Raw genomic sequence first — 26,251 nt, forward strand, 5'->3', positions numbered from 1 at the left:
ATTTATTGCTATAGAATGAATTGGGAGTTATGATTTTTAATAATCATATTCTTTCACATAAATTTACTTTTGATGGTCATGGACATGGTCAGTTCTAAATCATTCTAAAAAGTCCAAACCAAATTTAAAGCTTTGTTTCACGGATTTATTGCCCCATACATACTTCTTCCATCCCCTGACTTTCCCTCAGTGCCATTTTTCGTGAACAACTCCGAAAACAGTTGTAGAGGGAAGAAGGGGATGAGTCCCTTTTCAATCAATTTCACTCTTCCTGGGCAGACTTTAAAGGTCAGTTGGAAATGAAGTTGAAAACAATGATTAAAGAAGGTTTGGTACCAGCTGGATCTATTTTGTCCCTGCTTTATTCATTTAAACAATTACTGCTAATTTCTGAGTGACAGAGGCAAATGAGAATAATTGTTTTGTAAGCTTCTGGTGTGTATTAAGATGCTTTTATGTACAGATATATCACTTATCAAAGGATCAGGTAATAGAATATAGATTTTTGGTTTTGAAAGCAAAGTTGATGTTATTGCTTATATAATAAACCTACACATTAATAGATGAAGAAATTAGTTTTGTGGAATTCAAGTAACTTGCCTAAATTCTCAAACTAACACAACTAGGATTTACCTGAATTCTCCTTAAAATGACCTTTCCATTACCCCATGCTTTCTGCTTTTCATTAATATTTTAACAATATATTATAATCTTTTTATTTAACAATATACCTGATATGCAACAATCTACAGGGTCCTGTGGGGCAATTGGTTTTGAGACAGTTAGCCAACAGAGTTGTGAAATTTTATCAGACAGTTATATCATTGTATAATACTGCCAAGCTAATAGTAGGCATTGTTACATATATGATATGTATGCATGGAGAGACACACATATACACATACCTATCCATCCCTCCCCCACACACACACATGAAAGGATAGTGCTCTTATCCCTCTGTATATAACAGGAAACATAAATTTTACATATAGGTTGATGAGTTAAAAACTTTTGCTCAAATCTTGCAGCATCTGAATTAGCATATATATAAAAGCTTTTCCATTTGGATATTAAATAACTGTTAAAAAAATTGAAATTGTAGAATTTATTTAAAAACACTGATGAAACACTGTATTAGATTATATAAGGTACATTTAAGGTAGAAAACAAACAATTCACATTTTAAATATTTATATCAATAATATATGATAAAGAGAGGGGAATGAAATTTCCCACTCCAAGAAGTGTAAAAAAAGTAAACCAAAAGCAACAGAAGAAGGGAAACAACTAGGACAAAAGCAGACATTATAAAAGTAAAGAAAAAATAGTAGAACTAATGAATAAAGCTAAATGATGATTCTTTGAAAAAATTAACAAAATGGACAACCATTAGCCAACTGACTCAAGAGAGATGGTAAATATATAAAATAATAATTATGAAGGTAAAGATAACCAATGAACTGGAAAATTAGAAAACATGAGATTATTTTATACAACCTCATATGAAAACTGAAAATGAAAATAAAATGGATAATACAGTAGGAAAATTCAAGTTAGTTGAATTGACCCTGATAGAGAAAGAAAATTTAGACTCATTCCTATAGAAGAAACATGGAAATTTATAATAAATTGTTCCACCACAAACCACATCATGCCTTGATGAATTCACAGATCAAGTGATCACAATGCTATATAACTTATCCTATAGTTTAACAAATGTAATAAAAATTTCAAATTATTTCTGGATGAAATTATAATATTGAATCCTAAATATGATAAAGGTATCAGAGAAGAAAACTATACATTCATATCATTTGTAAATATTAATGTAAAATCTTAAATGAAATTTGAATGAATAGTTTAATAAAGAAATTAAGAAAATAATACATAATGGTTGAATATAGTCTGAGTACAAAAATGGTTCAGTTTTAGAAACCCATTAATATAATTCACCTTAGTTGTAAGAAAAGCAACCATATAACAAATCTCAACAGATTCTGAAATTACTGTGACAAAAATTCATGCATTCTTCATAAAAATACTCAAAAATATTCGGTATACATACAAACTTACACACCCATATATCTGTATCTATATATGTGTATGTGTGTGTGTGTGTATATATATATGTGTGCATATATATATATATATATATATATATATAGCATCCTCAGTCATGTCCAGCTCTTTGCAACCCCATGGACTATAGCTTGCCAGGCTTCTCTGTTCATTGGATTTCCCAGGCAAGAATACTGGAGTTAGTTGCTATTTCTCTCTCCAGGATATCTTCTCAAACCAGGGATGGAACCCGTATTTCCTGCATTGGCATGTAGATTCTTTACTACTGAGACTCCAGGGAAGGCCACTATCTCCCTTACTATTTAATATAAATATTTTAACATTATATTTTCTTTGACACTGCAATGTTGACATTTTATACAATGAGATAAGAAGGCTTATTTATTGATTGAGTAAAAAGGCAAAAGATCTTTGTGCAAATTATATAATAGTAATATTCTTGGAAATCTAAATTCAAATAGTAAAAAAACCCACTAAGGTAGCATGATATATAATTAATATACAAATATTAATAGCATTCACATATGTGTTTGAAGATATAATTAAGGAGAAAACTACATCTGTAATAGGAAACAAAACTGATGAAAACTTAGGAGTAAACTTAGGAAAGATGTGCAAATCTATGTAATTAAATTTCAGATTACTACTGAAAGTCCCAAATTGTACTTTAACATGTAGAAAAAATCACTTGCTCTTCATATAAGATCTCAATATCACAAATACATCAGTTTCACCTAAGCTAATTTGTAAATTTAGTGTGATATTAATAAATAGATTACCATATTTTTTGATATCAAACAAATGCATTCTAAATCTTTCCTAGAAGAATAAACATGTAACTGTAGTAAGGAAAATGTGAAAAAGAAGTGATTAGAGGTAAAAAACTTTATCAGATACTAAAATATTATTAAAGAGTTTATAATTTTAAAAATGTAGTTCTACCACAAGAATAAATTGACAATTAGAACAGAACACAGGATCTAAAAATAGACTCCTTACTGAGATTATATTTAAAATGTGGCACTATATGTCACTGGGTAAAAATTAAAAAATAATAGTGGATCAATACAGTTCTATTTGGAAAAATAATAAAATTAATCCATGCTTTGCACCATAGCTGAAAATAAACTTCAAATGGATAATAGATATGAGCATAAAAATGGAAACCATATAGATACTAGGAGTAAACTTGGAAAAATACTTTATTTCTTAGATGTAGCAATGCGGTTTCTAATTAACACTCAAATTCTAAAGGCAATAAAAGAAAAAAAATAAGCTACCAAAAGTGTCATGACAAAAACATAATCAAACCTATATTTTTAAATTCAAAAGACAAATGACAAATTTGGAAACAAGTTTTAAAATGTATATCACAGATAAAGAGAAATATTTCTAATATATAAAAGCTATGAAAGTGAAAAATATAGGACCAAAAAATTAAATAATGGACAAAACATATGAACATGAAGATTTCTTTAGAGAACATGAAAATTATGTGTAAAGTCACATGTAACAAGAAAAAATTAAAATATAAGTAGGGATTTTTCATAATATGGGACTTCTGTTTTTCACATATAAATTCACAAAGATTCAAAATCTTGTCAACACTATCTTTTGGCAAAACTGTATGGGAATATGAACTCTCACACTTTGTTATTGGGAATGGAAAATGGTAAAATTCATATGGAATGGAATATTACAATAATTAAATTACATATGCATCCATCTTTTCACCTAACAATACACTATCTGAATATATAGCTCCAATAATATGGAAACTCATATGCACGAGTTTTTAATTTCAGCATTTTGTATGGTAGCAAAACAACACAAATCTACTCTGGCAAACTCACACAATGGAACACTGTGGATTTGCAAAAGAATGATAAGGGTTTTTTTAATTAATATGAAGTGATTTTCAAGTATATTATTAATGAAAAAAGGCACTAAAATATGTATTTGGTATTCTATTAATAAAAGGTATTTACTCCTAGTAATAAAAAATGGGATATAATAATACATACATAGGACATATACGTATAATATATATAGTCATATTACATATATATATATGTATGTATGTTTGGTATGTATCCTTGCCAGAAAAGTAAAACAAAGAAACATAAGCACCATAAACAGAAACTAATGAAATTGGTTACTCTAATGGTGGCTAGCAGTGAGTAGAAATATGACACAGAAGCAAGAGGGAAAATGAGAACAGTCTGAATACATACTCTCATATACCAAAACTAATGTTTTAATAGTGTTTTAAATGTTCAAAAAGTAATCTCAAGAAAGATGGAGGGAAAAGCACAGAAATATACCTATCTGTGTATCAAAGAGATACCATTACTACAGAATTTGGAAAATAAATTTCAAAATGATTTTTAAACACAATTTTTTTAATATATAGCCTCACTGAAATACATTTAAAAGTAGATAACTGTAAATGTGTTTTGAACTTTAAAGTATAAATTTGTTGTTAGGATGTAGCAGATTTGACATTATCTTGTGTGCATTGGAGGATTGAGAAAATGAAGAAATACATTCATGTACCTACAATCAGTGTTCTTACTATGGGAGAAAGGAAATACACCATTAAAATAGAGAAGAGGAAAAATTCTTGTACTAGACTGGAGTTAGAAGTGATCAGTTACATACACACACACACATACACACACACAGAGCTTGGCCCTATAAAATGAAAGGGACTAGAAAAAATGGTAGCAAATAGCAATGAGCACACCTGTTTCTTGTCTTCTTACTTTTCATCACTAACAATGGCTCTCTGGTGAAATTGAAGAATCCATGCCTAGGGCAAGAAAAACACAAAGTAAGGCTGGAGTATCTTTTGCCAGAAAGCTAGCAAGTGCTCAAAAATTCACGTCTCCCTCTCAAAAACTTATAACCTAGATCTAATCATGAAGAAAATATCACATAAACCCAACTGATGGACATTTTATAACATGACGGTTCTCATTAAAACTGTTAGGATCATCAAAAAAGAAAATCTGAAAAACTGTTAAATCTAGAAGAGCCTAAAAAACATGACAGTTAAATGTAATGTGGCATCATCCTAGAACACAAAAAGTACTCTAGGTAAAAACTATGAATAAATTGGAACAAAATAGTCTTCAGTTAGTAATAATGTTGAATAGTGGTGTTAAATCCATCGTACCAATATAAGATAGTAGGGGAAACTATGTGGTGTATTAGAACTTTATACAAACTTATATGTTTTTTTGTAAATTAAAAGCTATTCTAGAATATAAAGTTTACTTAAAAAAAAAAACCTAGCTTATAGCTCATCCTCTTTCTCTAATACAGAAAACATAGGTGTAAAATGAAAAATGTATTAAAGAGCAGTACCATATACTGCATTGCACAATTGTTTTCTTCAGTGAGAACTTATTTAAATAATTTACTATTTAACAGCCAAAGGCTTAAGATTTCATAATAAAGGAAAAAATAGCATTGTCAGAGGAAATTTTAACTGATACGTTCTGCATATGTACAAGAATTGGATTTTATAAAATTATGCTTTCTGAAAACAATTTTATTGTGTATTGTAATGATTGCTATATTATTTGTATCAAATCCCATATCATTTGAATTTGTATATTTAAGTTTAAATCATGAATACCAAAACACAGCTATTGAATATACTTACTGTATATTTTATATATACTTTAGTAAATTAATTTATATAGTTTACTAAATTAATATAGTTTACTAAATTATATTTACTTTAGTAAATATAAATATATACTATACTAAATTAATTCCTGGACAATTTATTTAAAATTTTTATTAAGCTTTCTACCTATTATCTTGGGGCTTCCCTGATAGCTCAGCTAGTCAACAGTCTGCCTGCCATGCAGGAGACTCTGGTTCGATTCCTGGGTCAGGAAGATTCCCTGGAGAAAAGATGGGTACCCACTTCAGTATTCTTGGGCTTCCCTGGTGGCTCAGATGGTAAATAATCTGCCTGCAATGTGGGATACCTGGGTTGGATCCCTGTGTTGGGAAGGTCCCCTGGAGGAGGTCATGACAACCCACTCCAGTATTCTTGCCTGGAGAAACCACATAGACAGAGGCTCCTAGTGGGCTACAGTCCATGGGGTCACAAAAAGTCGGACATGACTGAACCACTAAGCACAGAATACCTATTATTTATTCTAATCACATAACATATTTAAAACCAATGATAATATTCTTTGGCTTACCAAATTTAAAAGAAAATAATCTTAATGTTGATGTGCATTTCTAGGTAACATTTTATAGTCTTTTATATTTATCCACATAAAAATCAGAATTTTTAGTTACTTTTAAAATACGCAAGATTATTTAAGAATATGAAAATCCCATGGACGGAGGAGCCTGGTACGCAGCAGTCCGTGGGGTCACTAAGAGTCGGACACGACTGAGCGACTTCACTTTCACTTTTCACTTTCCTGCATTGGAGAAGGAAATGGCAACCCACTCCAGTGTTCTTGCCTGGAGAATCCCAGGGACGGGGGAGCCTGGTGGGCTGCCGTCTCTGGGGTTGCACAGAGTCGGAGATGACTGAAGCGACTTAGCAGTAGCACAGTGCTTTTTTCAAATGTAGAAATTGCTACATATATATTAGAAAGAACTTAACTTCTTTTTCTTAATTTAAAAATTAAGAATATGTCACTCCTATCAATGTTTAACAGAATGCAAATTGCTCATTTGAAAAAAAGTGAAAAAATCACATGGGACATGATAAAAGGCACAGGAATCATTTTAACGTGGCTTCCATTGGCTAAATTTGTAACAACTTGAGCATTAAAATGAACAACAGGAATAGATGATATATCATGTTGAATAAAAAGAGAATCCATGAGTCCATCTTTACATTACTACTTCTACTAGTAGTTCTGCCAATGCCATTGCTAGTACTACTACTAGAAGTATTTAGTGATATTTAAATGAAGGGAGTTGGGGGAAAAGGTAAAACTCTGTGTTAGAGAAGAATACCAAGAAATAAAAAAATACAAGAAAGAAAGATAATATTTTAAAACCAACATAGTAATAACTGATTCATGCAATATTAGTCAAAGTATTCCTAAGCCATTTTTTAAAAATTTGTTTGGGAATAGGATGTTGTCAGTCTCAAAGGTCTCAAAATTTGCTTGTTTTTGTTATATATGAAGAGAACTTTTTCCTTTTTATCACTTAACCAAGTTATCAAACTCATCACCAATAATTGAAAAAACTGACATCATGTGTCACATGAAATAATGCTATAAATGCAACAAAATATCACCTTATATAATATTTCTGTATTTAACTTGATTTCATTCATAAGGATAATCAGACAAGACTAAATTAAAGAGCATTTGCGAGACAGCTGGCTTGAATGACCCAGAATGTCAACCTCATGTAAGACAAAAATCATAAGTCAACAAATGTGACTGGTACATGAGTAGTCATTATATCTCTTGTGACTCTTCTGTGGAGTAAAATTTCTCCATTGGAAAACAGATATTAAAGAAAGGCAATGCAAAAGAATGTTCAAACTACTATACAATTGCGCTCATTTCACATGCTAGAAAGGTAATGCTCAAAGTCCTTCAAGCTAGACTTCAACAGTACATGAACCAAGAAATTCCAGATGTAGGAGCTGGGTGTAGAAAAGTCAGAGGAACTAGAGATCAGATTGCAAATACCTGTTGGATCACAGAGAAAATAATGGAATTAAAAAAAAAAAATCTGCTTCATTGACTATACTAGAGCCTTTGACCATGTGGATCACAACAAACATGGAAAATCCTTAAAGAGATGGGAATACCAAACCACCTTTCCTGCCTCCAGAGAAACCTGTAAGCAGGTCAAGAAGCAACAGTTAGAACTGGAGATAGAACAATGGACCAGTTCGAAATTGGGAAAGGAGTACATCAAGGCTATATGTTGTCACCCTGCTTATTTGACTTATGTGTAGACTACAACATGTGGAATGCTGGGCTGGATGACTTACAAGTTGGAATCAAGATTGTCAGGAGAAATGTCAACAACCTCAGATATACAGATCATACCACTCTAATGGTAGAAAGGGAAGAGGAACTAAAGAGCCTCTTGATGTGGGTGAAAGAGGAGAGTGAAAAAGCTGGCTTAAAACTCACATGCGAAAAACTAAGATCATAGCATCTGGTGCCATCACTTCATGGCAAATAGATGCGAAGAAAGTGGAAACAGTGACAGATTTTATTTTCTTGGGCTCCAAAATCACTGCAGATGGTGACTGCAACCATGAAATTAAAAAATGCTTGCTTGCTCCTTGGAAGAAAATCTATGACAAACCTAGACAGCATATTAAGAAGAAGAGACATCACTTTGCTGACAAAGGTCCCTCTAGTCAAAGCTATGGTTATTCCAGCAGTCATGTACGGATGTGAGAAAGAAGGCTAAGTGGCCAAGAATTGATGCTTTTGAACTGTGGTGTTGGATAAGACTCTTGAGAGTCCCTTGGACTGCAAGGAGATCAAACCAGACAATCCTAAAGGAAATCAACCCTGAATATTCATTGGATGGACTGATACAGAAGCTGAAACTCCCAACACTTTGGCCACATGATGCAAAGAACCTACTCATTGGAAAAGACCCTGATGCTGGAAAGATTGAGAGCAGGAGGAGAAGGGGGCAACAGAGGATGAGATGGTTGGATGGCATCACTGACTCAATGGACATGAGTTTGAGCAAACTCCGGGAGATAGTGAAAGACAGGGAACCCCGGTGTGCTGTAGTTTGTGGGGTTGCAAAAAGTTGGTCACGACTGAGCGAATAAACAGCACAAAGTTTTTCTTTCTTTGATGTCCCTAAGAGGCACTTATTTAATTTTTCTTTGGATTTTTTTTTAAGTTTGTAATTTGATGTACAAACTTTCATTTTAATGAAGAAGAAATCTGGCTTAAAAAATGTTTTATTAGAGATAGTTAAGTCCCTTTGCTTTGCACATATTTCAGTGTGTTGCTTTCATTTTTATGTTGATTTTCATGAATTCATATGTTTGTAAAAATGTCTTTAAGAATACTCCCTAGGATTCATTAGTTTTCATATACTTTATGTTTAGATTGTTATCGTGGGAATGGCAAAAATTATATGGGCAGTTTATCCAAAACACGATCTGGACTAACATGTTCTATGTGGGATAAGAACATGGAAGACTTACACCGGTATGTAAATTTATTTCTTTAAATATATAGTATGTAGTGATAGCAGCAGATAGATGTATGGAGATGCATTGGTATTTCTTTCTATTCATTTACGTATCTTAGTAACCTAATAGAAACATTAGATTGATTATTCAGTGTAACTAAATACAATATTTTCTCCCTATGTGGCAAACAATTCAAACTAGCAAATATTTATTGAGCATTTACTGTGTGTTCTGGTCTATAAAAGGTGCCTTGGAGACATTAACAAAAAGTAGACATATGTTTTGGCTTCACCTGTAAGCAGGATATGTTCATATTGAGAAAACAATTATACAACTTGATAAGACATGAATAATTAAATGTCAAATCTAGTGTTTCATATGGTACCTTACATGTTTATATTCTCATAATTATTTATTAATAGTAGTTTATAAAATTGATGTTATCATCTTCATGTACTTAGATACCTTAAAATTCCACTTTACTAAAAACCTATTGAGATATGTTTCCTTGTATACGTTTATTTTGACACACAATTTTTCTATAATTAATGGAATAGATATGGAATTGAAAACCCATATATTTCAATGAGATTTTGACATTGAATATATTTACAAAAAAGCAGTTGCCTTCCACTATCTTTCCCCAGCAAATCGCTAGTGTGTTTGAAATAATAAAAGAATTATGAGACATATTTATCACATAGAAGAGATTTTTATTAAATATCCCAGAATATATGCAAAAGGATTAAGAGAAAAAAAAGGTAGTGTCATTTAACAAAGTATCTACAACATGGTTGCTTTATATGAGTTGTTATCACATTTGACCATCATAATTATATACTGAAGATAGTTCTATATGTGTGTATAAGAATTTAAGGACCTAGAGAAGTTGAGTCATTTTGTTCCCAGTTCCATTTTAAAGTTCTTATTCTGTTTCAAAATTTACTCACTAGTGGATTATACAGTTTTGATTGATTTACTGTCACGAACAGTGATAGTTCTAAAGCAGTGTTCTCTAACATAAATATGCAATTCAAATATGTAAGCCGCACTTGTACTTTTAAGTTTTATAGTAGCCTGTCACTGTTTCCATTGTTTCCCCATCTATTTGTCTTGAACTGATGAGACCAGATGCCATGATCTTAGTTTTTTGTATGTTGAGTTTTAAGCCAGTGATTTCACTCTCCTCTTTCACCTTCAATAAGAGGCTGTTTAGTTCCTGTTCGTTTTCTGCCATTAGGGTGGAGTCATCTGTATACCTGAGGTTATTGATATTTCTTCCGGCAATCTTGATCCCAGCTTGTGCTTCACCCAGCCTGGCATTCTGCATGAGGTACTCTGGGTGTGAGTTAAATACGCAGGGTGACAATATACTGCCTTGATGTCCTCCTTTCCCATTTTGAACCAGTCTGTTGTTCCATGTCTGGTTCTAACTGTTGCTTTTTGACCTGCATACAAGTTTTTTCTGGAGGCAAGTAAGGTGGTCTGGTATTCCCGTGTCTTTAATAATTTTCCACAGTTTGTTGTGATCCACACAGTCAAAGGTTTTAGTGCAGTCAATGAAGCACAAGTAGATGTTTTTCTGGGATTCCCTTGCTTTTTCTGTGACACAACAGATGTTGGCAATTTGATTTCTGGTTCCTCTCTTTTCTAAACCCAGCTCCTACATCTGGAAGTTCTCAATTCACATATTACTGCAGCCTAGTTTGAAGGATTTTGACCATTATCTTACTATCATGTGAAATGGGAGCAGTTGTGGGGTAGTTTCAACATTCTTTGGCATTGACCTTCTTAAGGATTGGAATGAAAACTGACTTTTCCAGTCTTGTGGCCACTGCTGAGTTTTCCAAATTTGCTGGCACATTGCGTGAAGCACTTTCACAGCATCATCTTTTAGGATTTGAAATAGCTCAGCTAGAATTCCATCACCTCCATTAGCTTTGTTTGTAGTTATGCTCCCTGTGATCCGCTTGACTTCACATTCTGGTTCTAGGTGAGTGATCATACCATTGTGGTTATCCAGGTGACTAAGACCTTTTTTGTATAGTTCTTCTGTGTATTCTTGCCACCTCTTCTTAATATCTTCTGCTTCTATTAGGTCCATACCATTTTTGTCCTTTATTGTATCCATTTTGCATGAAATATTCCCTTGGTATCTTTAATTTTCTCAAAGACATTTCTAGTCTTTCCCATTCTATTGTTTTTTTTTCTCTATTTATTTGCATTGTTCACTTAAGAAGGGTTTCTTGTCTCTTCTTGATATTCTTTGGAACTTTGCATTCAGATGGGTATATCTTTCCTTTTCTCCTTTGCCTTCCATTTCTCTTCTTTTCTCAGCTATTTTAAGGTCTCCTCAGGCAACCATTTTGTTTTGTTGCATCTTTTTCTTGGGGATGGATTTGGTCACCACCTCCTGTTACAAACCTCCATCCATAAATCTAATCATTTTATTTTTCACTTCCACTGTATAATCAATCATAAGGAATTTGGCTTGTCATATCCGAATGGCCTAGTGATTTTCCCTTTCTTCAAGTCTGAATTTTGCAATAAGAGCTCAGGATCTGAGCCACAGTCAGCTCCCAGTCTTGTTTTTACTGACTATATAGAGACCTTCTCCATCTTTGGCTGCAAAAGATGTAATTAATCTGATTTTAAATAATAGGTTTATATTATTCAGCATTTCTAAAGCTTTTCCTTTCAATATGTATTCAATATAAAATTACTAATGAGATATTTTACATTTTATATTAAAGCTTCAAAATTTGGTGTGTATTTATAATTACATCACTTTCAATTTGGAGAGGTCATGTACTACTTTGTCGCCACATTTGGCTAGTAGTTACTCTATAGGAAATTGCAGTTCTAGGACTCCAAAATTAAGTAGAATTCTGCCATCATGGATCTTACTCTGTAGTATGGAATGGCTGAAACAGCAATGCCAATGCCATATTTTAAAAAATCCATTGTTGTTATTCACTCAGTCGTGTCCGACTCTTTGCGACCCATGGACTGCAGCATGCTAGGCTGCCCTGTCTATCACCAACTCCCGAAGCATGCTCAAACTCATGTCCATCAAGTCAGTGATGCCATCCAACCATCTCATCCTCTGTTGTCCCCTTCTCCTCCTGCCTTCAGTCTTTCCCAGCATCAGGGTCTTTACCAATGAGTCAGTTCTTCATAGCAGGTAGCTAAAGTATTGGAGTTTCAGCTTCAGCATCAGTTGTTCCAATGAATATTCAGGACTGATTTCCTTTAGGATGGACTGGTTGGATCTCCTTGCAGTCCAAGGGTCTCTCAAGAGTCTTATCCAACACCATAGTTCAAAAGCATCAATTCTTCAGTGTTCAGCTTTCTTTATCATCCAACTCTTACTGGAAAAACCATAGCTTTGACTAGATGGACCTTTGTTGGCAAACTGATGTCTCTGCTTTTTAATATGCTGTCTAGGTTTGTTGTGGCTTTTCTTCCAAGGAGCAAGCATCTTTTAATTTCATGGCTGCAGTCACCATCAGCGGTGATTTCGGAGCCCAAGAAAATGAAGTCTGTCACTGTTTCCATTGTTTCCCCTTCTATTTGCCATGAAGTGATGAGACTGGTTGCCATGAACTTAGTTTTTTGCATGTTGAGTTTTAAGCCAGCTTTTTCACTCTCCTCTTTCACTTTCATCAAGAGGCTCTTTAGTTCCTCTTTACTTTCTGCCATAATGGTGGTGTCATCTGCATATCTGAGGTTACTGCTATTTCTCCCAGCAATCTTGATTCCAGCTTGTGCTCCATTCAGCCCAGCATTTCACATGATGTATTCTGCATATAAGTTAAATAAGCAGGGTGACAACCTTCATGTACTCCTTTTACAATTTGGAACTAGTCCATTGTTCCATGTCCGGTTCTAACTGTTGCTTCTTTACCTACATACAGGTTTCTCAGGAGGTGGGTAAGGTTGTTTGGTATTCCCATCTCTTTAAGAATTTTCCATGAAAACACTACATTTTATGTTATGGGACTGCAAAGAAGCCAGCCAGACTTAGATGGTTAGGAAGCTTTCCTAGCAGAAGGGACATTAGCAGGATACACATAATTGGTAGGAGTTGGTCAAAGAAGTGTAGGAGGAAAAACACAGGCAGAAAAAACTTCAGGCAGAAGAAACAACTTGTCCAAAAGCTCTTAAATTGAACTGTTTGAAAATCGGAAATACTTTTATTAACCCTAAGGTTTAAGCAGTTACATTTGGTCAGTGGGCATAGAGAAGAAATTCTCTAGTGGCAAAGCCATACAGGCCCTTTAACCTTTGTTAAGGAATTTGGGTTTTATCCTAAGCCCATATGGGTCCATTAAGAATTTTAGCAAGAATTGGCATGGCCAAAACTAATGCTCATTTTAACACTGGTAGTTTTAAATCATTTTTAGAAATATGATGGGGTAGAGTGAGCTCTTTACCTGCTTGTGAGAAATAACTGTAACCAACTCTGCCTTCAGTGATTCCAGCATTAGATGCTTGACAGTTTTATGGTGGAAGAAGTTATGCTACAGAAATCTGCAAGGACAGCAATTACAGACTCCCTCCATACACAGTTCAAAATGCCAGTTGCTAAATATTTATCAACATATCACTGGAAATTTACAACATATTTATTCAGGAACTACAATTATTATAACTTTAAATTCACTGTGTTTTGATTTGCCTTTGGGAATAGTTAAAAGTCATTTGGAAAGAACTTGTAGGCTATTGATGAATGAGTAAGTTGCATGGTACCATTTTGGTTTAAGAACAAATCTGTGACTGCGTGAAGAGGTAATGCGATGTGATGATTTTGAACGAAGACTCTGGAAAATGCTACGTGTTCAAACACCTGATCTACAGCTGAAAAAATATGTGACCCTAGACAAATTAATTGTTCTCTGTGGATTTCAATTTCCTCAAATACAAAGTTGCATAATCTTAGAGCCTGTCTCATCAGGTTGGTCTAAGTAAGTATGCAAGTCTACATAGTAGAATCTGTTACATGCATGTCTTTCTTGTTTTATTGGTCCAAAAAGTGAACCTGAGTTTGGAAAGACAGTCTAAGTTTCTATGTTGAAGTTCTTCCCAAATTTTAAAAATGACACATTGATTAAATTCAAGCATGATGGTTAATTAATGTTGATGTTTTATGAGTGGGCAGGCTTCCCTGGTGGCTCAAATGGTAAAGAATTCACCTGCAATGCAGGAGACCTGGGTTGAATCCCTAGGTTGGGAAGATCCCCTGGAGGAGGGGATGGCAACCCATTTCAGAATTCTTGCCTGGAGAATCCCCATGGATAGAGGAGTCTGCTGGGCTGCAGTCTATGGAGTCACAAAGAGCCCAGCATGACTGAGAGACTAAGCACAGAACACATATGAGTGGGCATGGTCTAATAAAATAATATACAGCAGTTTTTTGCTTTTCTTTTGTACTAAATTTAGTTAAGATGTAAAATGAGATAGCCTGAAATGTTACTCAGTTATCTTTCAAAAACTATATCTTAAATGACCAGTGAAATTCTCAAATTTAATGTTTATTAGCACACTGTGCTTTCAGTGTATCTTCCTGTATGTTGTCATAGCCGTGTTGCTAATGAAGCTTGTTTACATGTTTCTGAAACATGAAAAAATAAATATTTTTGCAATAGCTTATATTTTTATACATTTTATAACTTAGATCTTTATCATCTGCTTCTTTCTTGCATGGTGCATTGTTACCTTCCCAGTATAATTATTTAATAGAAACAATGTAATAAATTTTTTTATCATTTTATCTATGCTAATTATTCAGCCTTATTCCTCAGTTAAAGAACATGCTTCCAAACTGCAAGAACAACAACAAAGTCTCAAAAAATAAAAAAGAAAAGTTCACAGCAGGTAGTTTATGTTGTGCCTCTAATGAAAATTATGTGCTAGGGTTGTATCTTCTTGTTTTGTTTCTCTTGGACAAGATGTGTGCTTCTTGTGATGTTCCGAGTTTGCTGTTTATGCAGGCATATCTTCTGGGAACCAGATGCTACTAAGCTGAATAAGAATTACTGTCGGAATCCTGATGACGATGCCCACGGTCCCTGGTGTTACACAGGGAATCCTCTCATTCCTTGGGATTATTGCCCTATTTCTCGTTGTAAGTACATTTTGTGATCTTTTTCAGGTGAATTATTTTAAGTATACTGCATGCCCTAAAATGATAATTCAATTGGAGGTGGAAGTAATACAGGAGGGCTAGAGTTGATCCCAAAATAAGGATGCAATCCAGATAGCAATACATATACACACAATTTTATCTCTCCTCTAGACAAAGAGACATTTTGCTGACCTTTTAAAAGAGATTTTTCCTCCCTCAAAAGATTCCTATTTGGAATCCAGAAGCAATACATGGCCATGGTTCTGACTGGGCTAGAAAGACTGCCTTGCCCCACCATCAATAAACTTAATATTAGCAATATATATCGATTCAGGAGGGCTTCCCTCATAGCTTAGTTGGTAAAGACTCTGCCTGCAATGCAGAAGACCCCAGTTCAATTCCTGGGTCAGGAAGATCCACTGGAGAAGCGATGGGCTACCCTTTCCAGTCTTCTTGGGGCTTTGCTGATAGCTCAGTTGGTAAAGAATCTGCCTGCAATGCAGGAGGCCCTGGTTCAATTCCTGGGTTGGAAAGATCTGCTGGAAAAGGGAAAAAGCACTCCAGTATTCTGGCCTGGGCCACAAAGAGTTGGACAGGACTGAGCAACTTTCACTTTTTTGGTTTTCCTATTAGCCCAGATGGTAGAGTCTGCCTGCAATGCAGGAGACCCTGGTTCAATCCCTGGGTCAGGAAGATCCCCTGGAGAAGGAAATGGCAACGCACTCCAGTATTCTTGTCTGGGAAATCCCATGGACGGAGGGCCCTGGCGGGTTACACCACATGGGGTCACAAAGAGTCAGACACGACTAAGCAACTAACGTACACACAGGCTCTAGAGCACAAGCTCAGTAGTTGTGGCACACAGGCCTAGTTGCTCCTTGGCACGTGGGATCTTCCCAGGTCAGGGATTGAACCTATGTCTCCTGCACTGGCAGACAGGTTCTTTACCACTGAGCCACCAGGGAAGCGCTAATTAAAAAAGTTTTTAAACATATGGTCAACTAACATTTTTAAACTAAAAATTAGTAATGTGGTATTGAAAGACTTGGGGGCATTACTAGTATTTGATTAAATGCTATTGCAGATAACATTTATTTCAATGCATTCTGAACATTAATTTCAGCAAATATTTTGCTGTCATTTTTCTAACTATATATATAACCAGGATTTCTTTATATTTTATCACTAGTGAAAGGCTAAAAATATTTATCTTCAGAAGATTTGATTTCTTATCTATTTAACTTCAGAGATTGTATATATCATTTTCACACTGTACATTTGCATTACAAAACATGCAAAGGTTTCTACTTCTTTTTTTTGTATTCCTTTAAAAAGTTTTACAAAATGATATGTTATATATTTTAAGATTATCAAGATGCAAAAGTAAAACTGTAGAAATGTCTGTATTTGTCTATACGTGTACACACACTATATCTTAGTATTAAATAGATATATATCTACTTATATAGTATCTAGGTATTAATTAGATATATATTTCAGTATCTAAGTGTTAAGAGAATGCAGTGGTTTAGAGTTGTAACTCTGACTTCCTAGGTAAAAATTATAGTTCTAACACTTTAAGTGCCTTGGGTAAATTTCTTCCACTTCAGTTTGCATGTACGTATTCATTTATTAATAATTTTAAATTGAGCTGCTACTGTGTGCAAAGCCCTATATAACATTCTAGGTATAGAAAATATAAACAGTGTCTCCTGTACTCAAATCATTTTCAATGTAGAGAGGAGACAGCTACATACCTAATCACAAATACAGTCATTTAAATACATACATGTTAATATTAAAATATATAATGAAATGGGAATACAAATATCAGTCTGGAAAATATGCGTTGTTCATAAAGTTTGGAATTTGAGTTGAAACTTTAAGGATCTATTAAAAGAAAGTTTTCTTTATGCTTTTACTAAGAGCCCATGTTTTTTCTGAGGCCACATATCAACACATAGACACATATATCTCTACTGTTCCACAGGAAAAACTTTTATCATTGACAAGTTTTCCCTCTTCAAAGTTAAGTTGAGTCAATATAAACAAGATTTGTATCATATATAGTTATTCAGATTTGAGTACTATGGTAGAGATATGAAGGAAAAGTAAAAGAAGTGAAGTGAAAATAGTATTTTAAGGGAAAAGGGAAAAGGCTTTGAAAGCTGAAGAAACTAGAATGCTTTTTAACAATTTGCAATCTAACAAACTACCCAGAATATTTAGAAATCTGACTTTAAGTGGTATTACAGCTTTTCTAAATATTGGCTTACAGAAAAAAAAAAAAATATATATATATATAATTATTAAAGCCTCTAAATTATAATATCTAAACATTTAAAAAATTTAAATTTTTAATGAGGCACAATAACAAACTGAATACTTTGCAGAACTTTTAGTTTGATGCTTAAAAGTAGGAAACTTGATACGCAATTAACAATACAATGAATATGCAATCAATCACAGTGCCTCAAAAGTTTTTAATTTTGGAGATTAAACTCTTTTGTTTTAAGAACTATAGTTCTCTGTTTTGTTTTTTTAAGTGCCCTTTAGGCTCTATCCCAAATGTTATCTTATTAAACATTTATTTAAAAAAAGAATACAATGAATAGTCTAGTCTTTTCTCACCACAACAATATAAGAAATAAACAGCTTTTCAGTTTGGAATTTTTAGAAATTAAGTGGAAAAACCAATATCCTTGATGTTTTAATGACCACATTTATACTATGAACTAAAACAATTACCTCAGCTGACTCTAAGACAAAACTCTCCCTTGGGATAAACTAAAAGGAAAGGGAAATGATGAAATTTATAGTTCACCTTTATGCTCATTCACTTAAAATATCTAGATCTGGAAAATGAACATAAACAAAAAAGCTTTAGCATGTGTTAATTTTCTCAAAATTCCCCATAAATGAAAATCAACTTTTCATCTATTACAAAGGAATCCATATGCCATTTTTGTTTTGTTGCTGGTTTATTTGAGCTCAGGGCACTTCTAAGGACTAACAACCAGCTGGGTCTAAACAATGCCTGATTAAACTCTATGTCATCAATTCTAAACAGTCACACATTAAAATCCAGGAAATGTCTTGGGCCTCATTCATTACTACTTAAGTATTTTTAAATTCTAGAATCTTCCAAGCCAATCTCTTTGCAGCAGTTAAACCCCACTCAGTAGAGAGGTTATAAAAAAGAATTAAGTATGAAGTGTTAGTCATAATTTATTTGCAGTTTCCAAGTTCTCTTTTTTTTTTATACTTTTCCCTTTACTACCTAGAAAAACCAATCTTTGAAATATTCTGACAAAACATAATTATATTTTGTTATTCCTCTTTTTCCATGAGTGAGGTGGATTTCTATATTCTCAAATTATTAAAAAAAGTTTTCTGAAACATAGAGGAAGATTCAATTATCCTTAATCATATAAAAGATAAAAGTAATTTTCAGCAATAATGTAAATGGGCCAAAATTACAGTAAAGCTATATAGTTTATATGAATGGCCCAAACAAACAATAATAAGCAGTGGAATGTTCATTGTGTACAGTGTTTGGCATGTTGGGAGAATGAGGCAGCTCCTCGGTTCCAGCAGTGCCAACATCATCAAACCACACGCCCGAGAGTCTTCAGAAATCATAAAACAGGTTTTTCCTCACATCACCCACTACCATACTTTCAACTTTGTATAATAAAAGTGATACAGAATTATTCAAAAGGGTATTATTACATTATATTTTTGAATAAATGTAAAGAATTGTCTTAAATTATCAATTCATGGATACTTGGGTTTCAATACAAAATGATGTACTATTGAATAGTACATTTTATTTTTACATACAGAAATATGTATACATGAATTATGTATATATTTGTTTTTACAGGTGAGGGCGATACCACACCTACAATAGTCAATTTAGACCGTAAGTAATCCTTCAAAAGAATTTATTATATCTTAGTATCTATGTGTCATAATGATCATTATTTACTTCATAAAAATATCATTATATAAACTTCCATCATGAATTGTTTTATTTGAACACTTTTCCTGTGTAAATGTATAAAGGTATTACAAAGACAGCTGCATGCTAAATATCAAAATTCATTGCTCTGTCAGAAAATATTATATTAAACTTTGAAAAAGCATGTATAGTGCTTTTTTAACTTGGGGCAGAATATATCCAGTGGACCTTCACCATCCTTTAAATTAAATCAGGATGGCAAAGTTAGAAAGAATGAAACTAGAAGGTTGGAAAGTTATGCACTGTCTTTATCCTGCTCTATCTTTAAAGCTCTTTGCATTTTCTATGAGGCAAAAGATGACACAGTGTGAAAGGTTTAGTTAATCCTCAGTTTGGGAAAATCTAAACTGCATTTAGGAGCTGCTTGTATCACACATTTCTTGGGCTGAAGGAAGTTACTCAAATGTTTTGGTTTGAGAGACCACCTGCTGTGTCTGAAGAAGCAAATGGAAATCTATTTTAGACCATGGACAAGAGTAGATAGGATAAAGCAAAGAACACTGACGAGGGTCAGGAAAAAGTTTACTTCAAAGAGTCTGTGTTATATCATTTGGATATAATGATTTAAACATAATTATGTCATTTGGATATCATTTCAATTAAGATCACTTTGGTTAACACGTTGCAAAACAGTTCTACATTCTTACTATACAAATTCAGAAGTAATAAACCAAATATATATATATTTTCCCCCACTGGGGCTTTCCATTGATATTTAGGAAAAAAAGCACTGTAAATAGCATCCTTCTGTCGTGTTGAGGTTGGTAAGGAAAATACAATTGCTGTTAGACCTGAAGAACTTGTACATAGAGAGCAAAGTCTGTCACTATGATGTCAATTCTGCTGACCTTGAGTTGATTACTTTTTCTTTGCTATCTACCTACTTAGATGAGGAGAGCAAACATTTTGGGTCTGATCTGGCACTGTAGTAACTCTATTTACCTTTGATTTTTTCCAAAATGTACTTCTGACACAGTTACAGTAGTTACATTTGTGTAGTTACCGTCAAATGCTTAAGAAAGCTGAGAGGCACAGGTTGTTTCAAAATGTTTTGTCAAAATGTTGTTTGGTCCTCTTTTTAGATCCAGTAATATCTTGCGCCAAAACAAAACAATTGCGAGTTGTAAATGGAATTCCAACACGAACAAATGTAGGATGGATGGTTAGTTTGAAATACAGGTAATTATTAATAGACACAAATCATACACATTTGGATTATTTGCAAATAGTTATATTCCCAGCAGTATGGCCATATGCAGCCATGAAGGTTGTGCCCTGCACAAGGCACCCATATGAGGGGGACACAAGAGGGGCTAATCACATTCTGCTTGCCAAACATCCCTGGATTTTGCAGTTTGTGCCTCCAGAGATAGAGCTGTTTTAAATGTTTACAAAGGTCCCATATGTGTTGCCATTGTCCCTGATGTGACATTTTAGTTGTTAAGCAAAAGACAACTACACAGGAAACCTACTTATACCTTGAAATAACCACGGTAGTTGTAATATTTATGTTAATTTCCCAATTAAGGATATTATGAGATTATTTTCTAACATGTTTATGCACAAGCATAGCAAAACATTTATATTTGATTTTAATTTCTGACTTTTTCATTGTCATTCTAATGAAAAATGGCAATAATTTAAAATACTAGAATATTTTATCATTAAGAAAAGTATAAATTATACTGATAGTTTAACAGTCTTGAAATTATAATATTTGATATGACAAGACATGTCTATTGCTTAGTGTAAAAATCAATGCCATGTTCTATGTAAAATAGGTTTTCAAAATATATTATTATACAAAATTAAGATTATTTATTATAAGAAGTAAATACTGAAAATAGGAGCTAGCTTTAAAACCTGATCTTAGAACTTTCTATATACTACACATATTATACTGTATGGTAATCAGAACGTTAAAATTTTTTTTTCTATATCTATCTCTATTGGAATGTCATCATGAAACATACCTCAAAGTGCACCTGAATTCTAGCCGCATTTTCCCTTGTTTTCAAGACCCTCCATGTTTCTCCCTCTGGCCTTTGTGCTGTTGGAGCTTTCTTCCTCCATATTTTATGCCTACAAAATGTGTATTTTTTAAATACAAACTGGAATATCTCCTTTTTTTCTAAACCTTCCCTGTTTCTTTAACTCTAGCTTCCTAGAATTTAGGAATAAAATTCATTTTTACTATAATTAACTCACAGTGACATTAAAGTAGAATAGGGACAACTTGAAACTGGTTATGTTTCTTTCAATGAATAAGTCAATTCTTAATAAGCATGAAGTTTATATTCTTTATACACCAAGTAGAAAATGACCTAGAGTTCCCTTAGTGTGTCTTTCTTTCAAGGAATTAACATCAATTTTTATAAATCTTTATGCTGATAATTGTAGGGTAGTAACTAAAATAGAGTTATGAAACTCACCAGAATATTAAAGTTAATCATGCAATGTGAAGACATAATGAAGGCTGTAAAATTTGAGGGTGGTATTTTCTTTACTGTAGAAAAATTTCCAATAATCTACATCTTTGAGCTAATTAGAGGATCTCTGCAAATCTCATTACTCCAGAAGAAAAGGCAAATACTTTTGAATTTATTCTTACTCATAGGAGACTTCCTTTTGAAGTCTCCATCTTTGGAGAAGTAGGTGAAACTTTTTCACCAGATCAGTGTAGTATAAACTTTTTTTAAAAAAGTACTCTTTTCCTTTTAAATCTAAGTTCTTAGTAACAACAGCTGTTTATCTATTGTTCCAAAACTCATAGAGAGGAATAGAAACTAAAACTCTCTATATATTCTTATCCTCCTGTGTGGTATAGGCCGTAAATAAATGTGGTCTTAGTCTGGGAATCTTATTCTATTACTCTCTGAAGCACTGAACATCTGTACTCTTTGGAAATGTAAATTCTGAGTAGTTGTACTTTTTCCCATGTGTTTGCCAAAAAAGAATACATTTACAGATTTTGGATATCATCAAATAAATATTCTAGTATTTATTATTCTTTACAAATATATTATAATTTCCTAGATGATATATCTTGAAAAACTGTTTTAATTTGATAAGTAAAATGTTATATTGTTGATATTAAGCTGGACAAACAAATTTACTGTTATATCCTGTTAATGTATCAGAACTAAATAATGGTAATGAAAGAAGCAAATAGTGCATAAATATTATATATGGTTACCACAAGATGGTTTTCAGAATTTAAATAAAAACTCAAATTTGTCATTTTCATAATCAAACACTGAATTTAAATTAGGTCTGATAATCCTGTTTATAGCACATGCTTTCTTTTATAAGGATAGACTACACACATGTGAACATGTGTTTGGTAATGAATCAATAAAGTTGATTATATAAAATTATAATCACATTATGAAAAACAAGTTCTAATGCTACATCATCAAGTATCATCCTTCTGATAAAAAAATACTCATTTATTCTATTTGGGTTAATATCTACAGTTTCCTCTCAATGTGTTTATGCTTAACAAATGGAGCCATAGGTTTTGCATTAATTGGCAAGCACTCTTTCTGTACAGATGTTACTTGTTTTTCTTTCCTCTTTCTTTTAGAAATAAACATATCTGCGGAGGATCATTGATAAAGGAAAGTTGGATTCTTACTGCAAGACAGTGTTTCCCTTCTCGGTAAAGTGAAACCAATATTTGTTTTAAGCATTTAAAAATATGTATGGCTTCCCCCTAGATTCCCCCTAGAATGTATAGTCATTTAACAGATATTCACCAGCATAGGGTGAACAAATTAATTTATTTTTATTTTAGATTTAGCTTATGAAACTGACTTAATTAATAGTTATGAGTACTACTTCTGTCTACCTCTTTCCACGATTAGCACTACTCTCATTTGGGAGAAAATTTTGCTAGAATTATGTTAATAATTTTTACCCTAACCTCCTTCTTGAATTCTATATTTCTAGATAGAAATTCTTTTTCTGAATTAGCAACAAACTTCTTTCAATCCTCACTTCCTTCTTATGTACAGCCAGCCTCAGAATAATACTGAGAATGATTTTCAGAGTAAATTAGCCTAAGGAAAAGATAAAGAAATAGCATTTGTTAGCTTACTTCTTGATTTTCATCAAGATTATACTGATTTTGTTAGTATAAATCTTCAATCCTTATTAATAAGGCAAACATATACACTTTTGAGATACAGAGGAAAACTTGCAATAAATTATAATTCTTGTAATATGCTTTACCTGAGAATTTTTCATAAATGACCTACTCTCTAGCAAGAATAAGCAAGTTGAAAAAATAGCCGTTTAGAATTTCAGCAATTTAAAGGCTCTTTCTGCTTATATGTTCTTGTAGTATTCAGAATCTTCCAATAAAAAATGTGTTGCTCTTTATTATACTTTAAACTTTAAATTTAGGTTATTTATCTGCCCTTGTAAGCTAATATAACAATACATATAAATAATATTGCATAATTTAAAGTTATATTTTATATTTTAATTTTTACTTAGAAACAAGGACTTGAAAGATTATGAAGCTTGGCTTGGAATTCATGATGTCCATGGGAGAGGAGATGAGAAACGCAAACAGGTTCTAAATGTTACCCAACTGGTATATGGGCCTGAAGGATCAGATCTGGTATTACTGAAGCTTGCTAGGTTAGTTCCTTTAGATAGTTTCATATTTTTATCATACACTTGAATGGTTGAATCTTTTTATTCAACTGTGTGGTTATTCCTTCTCTCTCATGGGCTTCCCTAGTGGCTCAGACGGTAAAGGGTCTGCCTGCAATGTGGGAGACCTGGGTTCGATCCCTGGGTTGGGAAGATCCCCTGGAGAAGGCAACGGCAGTCCACTCCAGCACTCTTGCCTGGAAAAATCCCATGGACGGAGGAGCCTGATAGGCTACAGTCCATGGGGTTGCAAAGAGTCAGACATGACTGAGTGACTTCACTTTCACTTTCATGTAAATATATTATAAAGCATATGTCACATGTCATATGTGTGTGTATGTGTGTATATGCATACAGAGGCAAAGAGAGGGGCATTTCAAATTGTTCATATGTGAATAAATGAAATTGGGCCAACAATATGGTTAGCCTGCTCTAAAACCAAAGCTTAGTGAGCAATTATATGGTAACTTTTAACAGGTAAAATAATGATTTAAAAATAACAATGACCATTTACTCTTAAATATTTTCAAATATTCATTTCTCTACTACCTACTTGAAGCAAAATTATTTATTCTTTCTAAATGAAGTATATTAAACTTTTATACTACATTTTAATATGTTTATTTTGTGCTGAATCCAGTCAAAGGTACTTACCATTATATTTTCTCTTTTCAGGCCTGCTATTTTGGATGATTTTGTTAGTACAATTGATTTACCTAATTATGGGTGTACAATTCCTGAAAAAACCACTTGCAGTGTTTATGGCTGGGGCTACACTGGATGTAAGCTATTTTTTAAAAGATAAGGCAATATCATATTTATTTTACAAAAATATTTTGTAATTGTTTATTTTCTCACTTTACCCTATGCTCATTAACCATACATATTTTGCACCATTCCAGTGATCAACTCAGATGGTCTACTACGAGTAGCACATCTCTATATTATGGGGAATGAGAAATGCAGCCAATATCATCAAGGGAAGGTGACTCTGAATGAGTCTGAAATATGTGCTGGGGCTGAAAATATTGTATCAGGACCATGTGAGGTAAAAAAGGGGGATTTTAAAATAAGTAACACGTGATAGATAGCATATTTTTTCCTGTTTATAATTTTTTTCTATTTTTCTCAAATAAGAATCATTGTACATCTGCCTGTTGTAAGAGAAAGGAATTGGAAAATATAACCCTTATTATTCTTGTATACCTCTTTTAGCTAAACAGTGAACAATCCATATTTCATTAGCAGCAAACTAAGATGCCATTCATCTCTCAAATAGCAAGAAATTAATACAGCCAAAACTCTAAGAGAAAGCTGTTCAAATTAGAAGTAGCCAACGTGCAGTTTGATATCATAGCTTGCATTTTTTCTAATGTTTTTCTAAATTTATCTGATCTTCCCAAATTCTAACCTAACTCTATTAATTTTAGTAAGAGATCCATGCCTGGTTTTAAACCTTTAAATGTGTTTTTGGTTAAGCCAGTGTGTGTGTGTATGTGTGTATGTGTCTGTGTGCGTGCGTGTGTGTGTGTGCGTGCGCGCTTCTATTTTAAAAAACCAGAAGGTCAAAGTTTGTGACTTTAAGAGTTTGGACATTTTCATTTCTTAGGCAACTGTTCTTTTTACTTGGCAGTGTTCCTATCCCTATTTAACATAAACAAGCTGTTAAACTGCTATTTTAGATGTATTTTCAATGCAAGAGACAAGTTCTCCAACCCTGAGAATTCTGGAATTATAGAATACTATGTGTAGTAAAATATGGAATGAGTTCAGTAATAGTGAAATATCTTTTGACTTTTAGGAAAATGCCCTATGTATGGAGCATAAATTTGTATTGAAGTCCATATGTTATGTATATATTGCTTTGAGATTTCATCTTTGAAAAGAAAATAAAATATTTTTAAGTTAAAAAAAAAGTTTAAATTGCTTGAAAATAATATGAATAGAAACTGATTATGTGTTTATAACCACTTTGGAATTTGGTGTTTTTTGTTCCAGTAAATCTAACATCACTAAGTCTATTATAACAAATGAAAATTTATGAGGAATATTTTTTATCTATTTATTTATTCCCCAAAGAGCTCTGTAAATACAAAAATGTTGAGCTAAACCAAGTCTTTGAGATAGTTAGGAAGTTTACACTTATTCAAGTTCTACTGCCATTATTACTTTGACAATT

General features: G+C 33.0%; 1 protein-coding gene across 4 annotated transcripts in view; it reads left to right on the forward strand.

Moving 5' to 3' along the window:
• HGF (hepatocyte growth factor) overlaps positions 1 to 26,251 on the forward strand; it is an 85,414-nt gene that overhangs the window by 52,657 nt on the left and 6,506 nt on the right. For 3 of the 4 annotated variants that reach the window (XM_025291053.3, XM_006069430.4, XM_025291050.3), the window contains 8 exons: positions 9,173 to 9,275; positions 15,253 to 15,386; positions 19,273 to 19,311; positions 20,493 to 20,589; positions 22,997 to 23,071; positions 23,911 to 24,057; positions 24,748 to 24,854; positions 24,975 to 25,120. In XM_025291053.3, the coding sequence (XP_025146838.1) occupies positions 9,173 to 9,275; positions 15,253 to 15,386; positions 19,273 to 19,311; positions 20,493 to 20,589; positions 22,997 to 23,071; positions 23,911 to 24,057; positions 24,748 to 24,854; positions 24,975 to 25,120 (848 nt within the window). Of the gene's footprint in view, positions 1 to 9,172; positions 9,276 to 14,025; positions 14,171 to 15,252; positions 15,387 to 19,272; positions 19,312 to 20,492; positions 20,590 to 22,996; positions 23,072 to 23,910; positions 24,058 to 24,747; positions 24,855 to 24,974; positions 25,121 to 26,251 lie in introns of those variants that run through there. The other variant, XM_025291054.2, reaches the window with a different exon arrangement.

This window comes from Bubalus bubalis, chromosome 8, assembly GCF_019923935.1.
Source record: "Bubalus bubalis isolate 160015118507 breed Murrah chromosome 8, NDDB_SH_1, whole genome shotgun sequence".
In the NCBI taxonomy this organism is placed as follows: domain Eukaryota; kingdom Metazoa; phylum Chordata; class Mammalia; order Artiodactyla; family Bovidae; genus Bubalus; species Bubalus bubalis.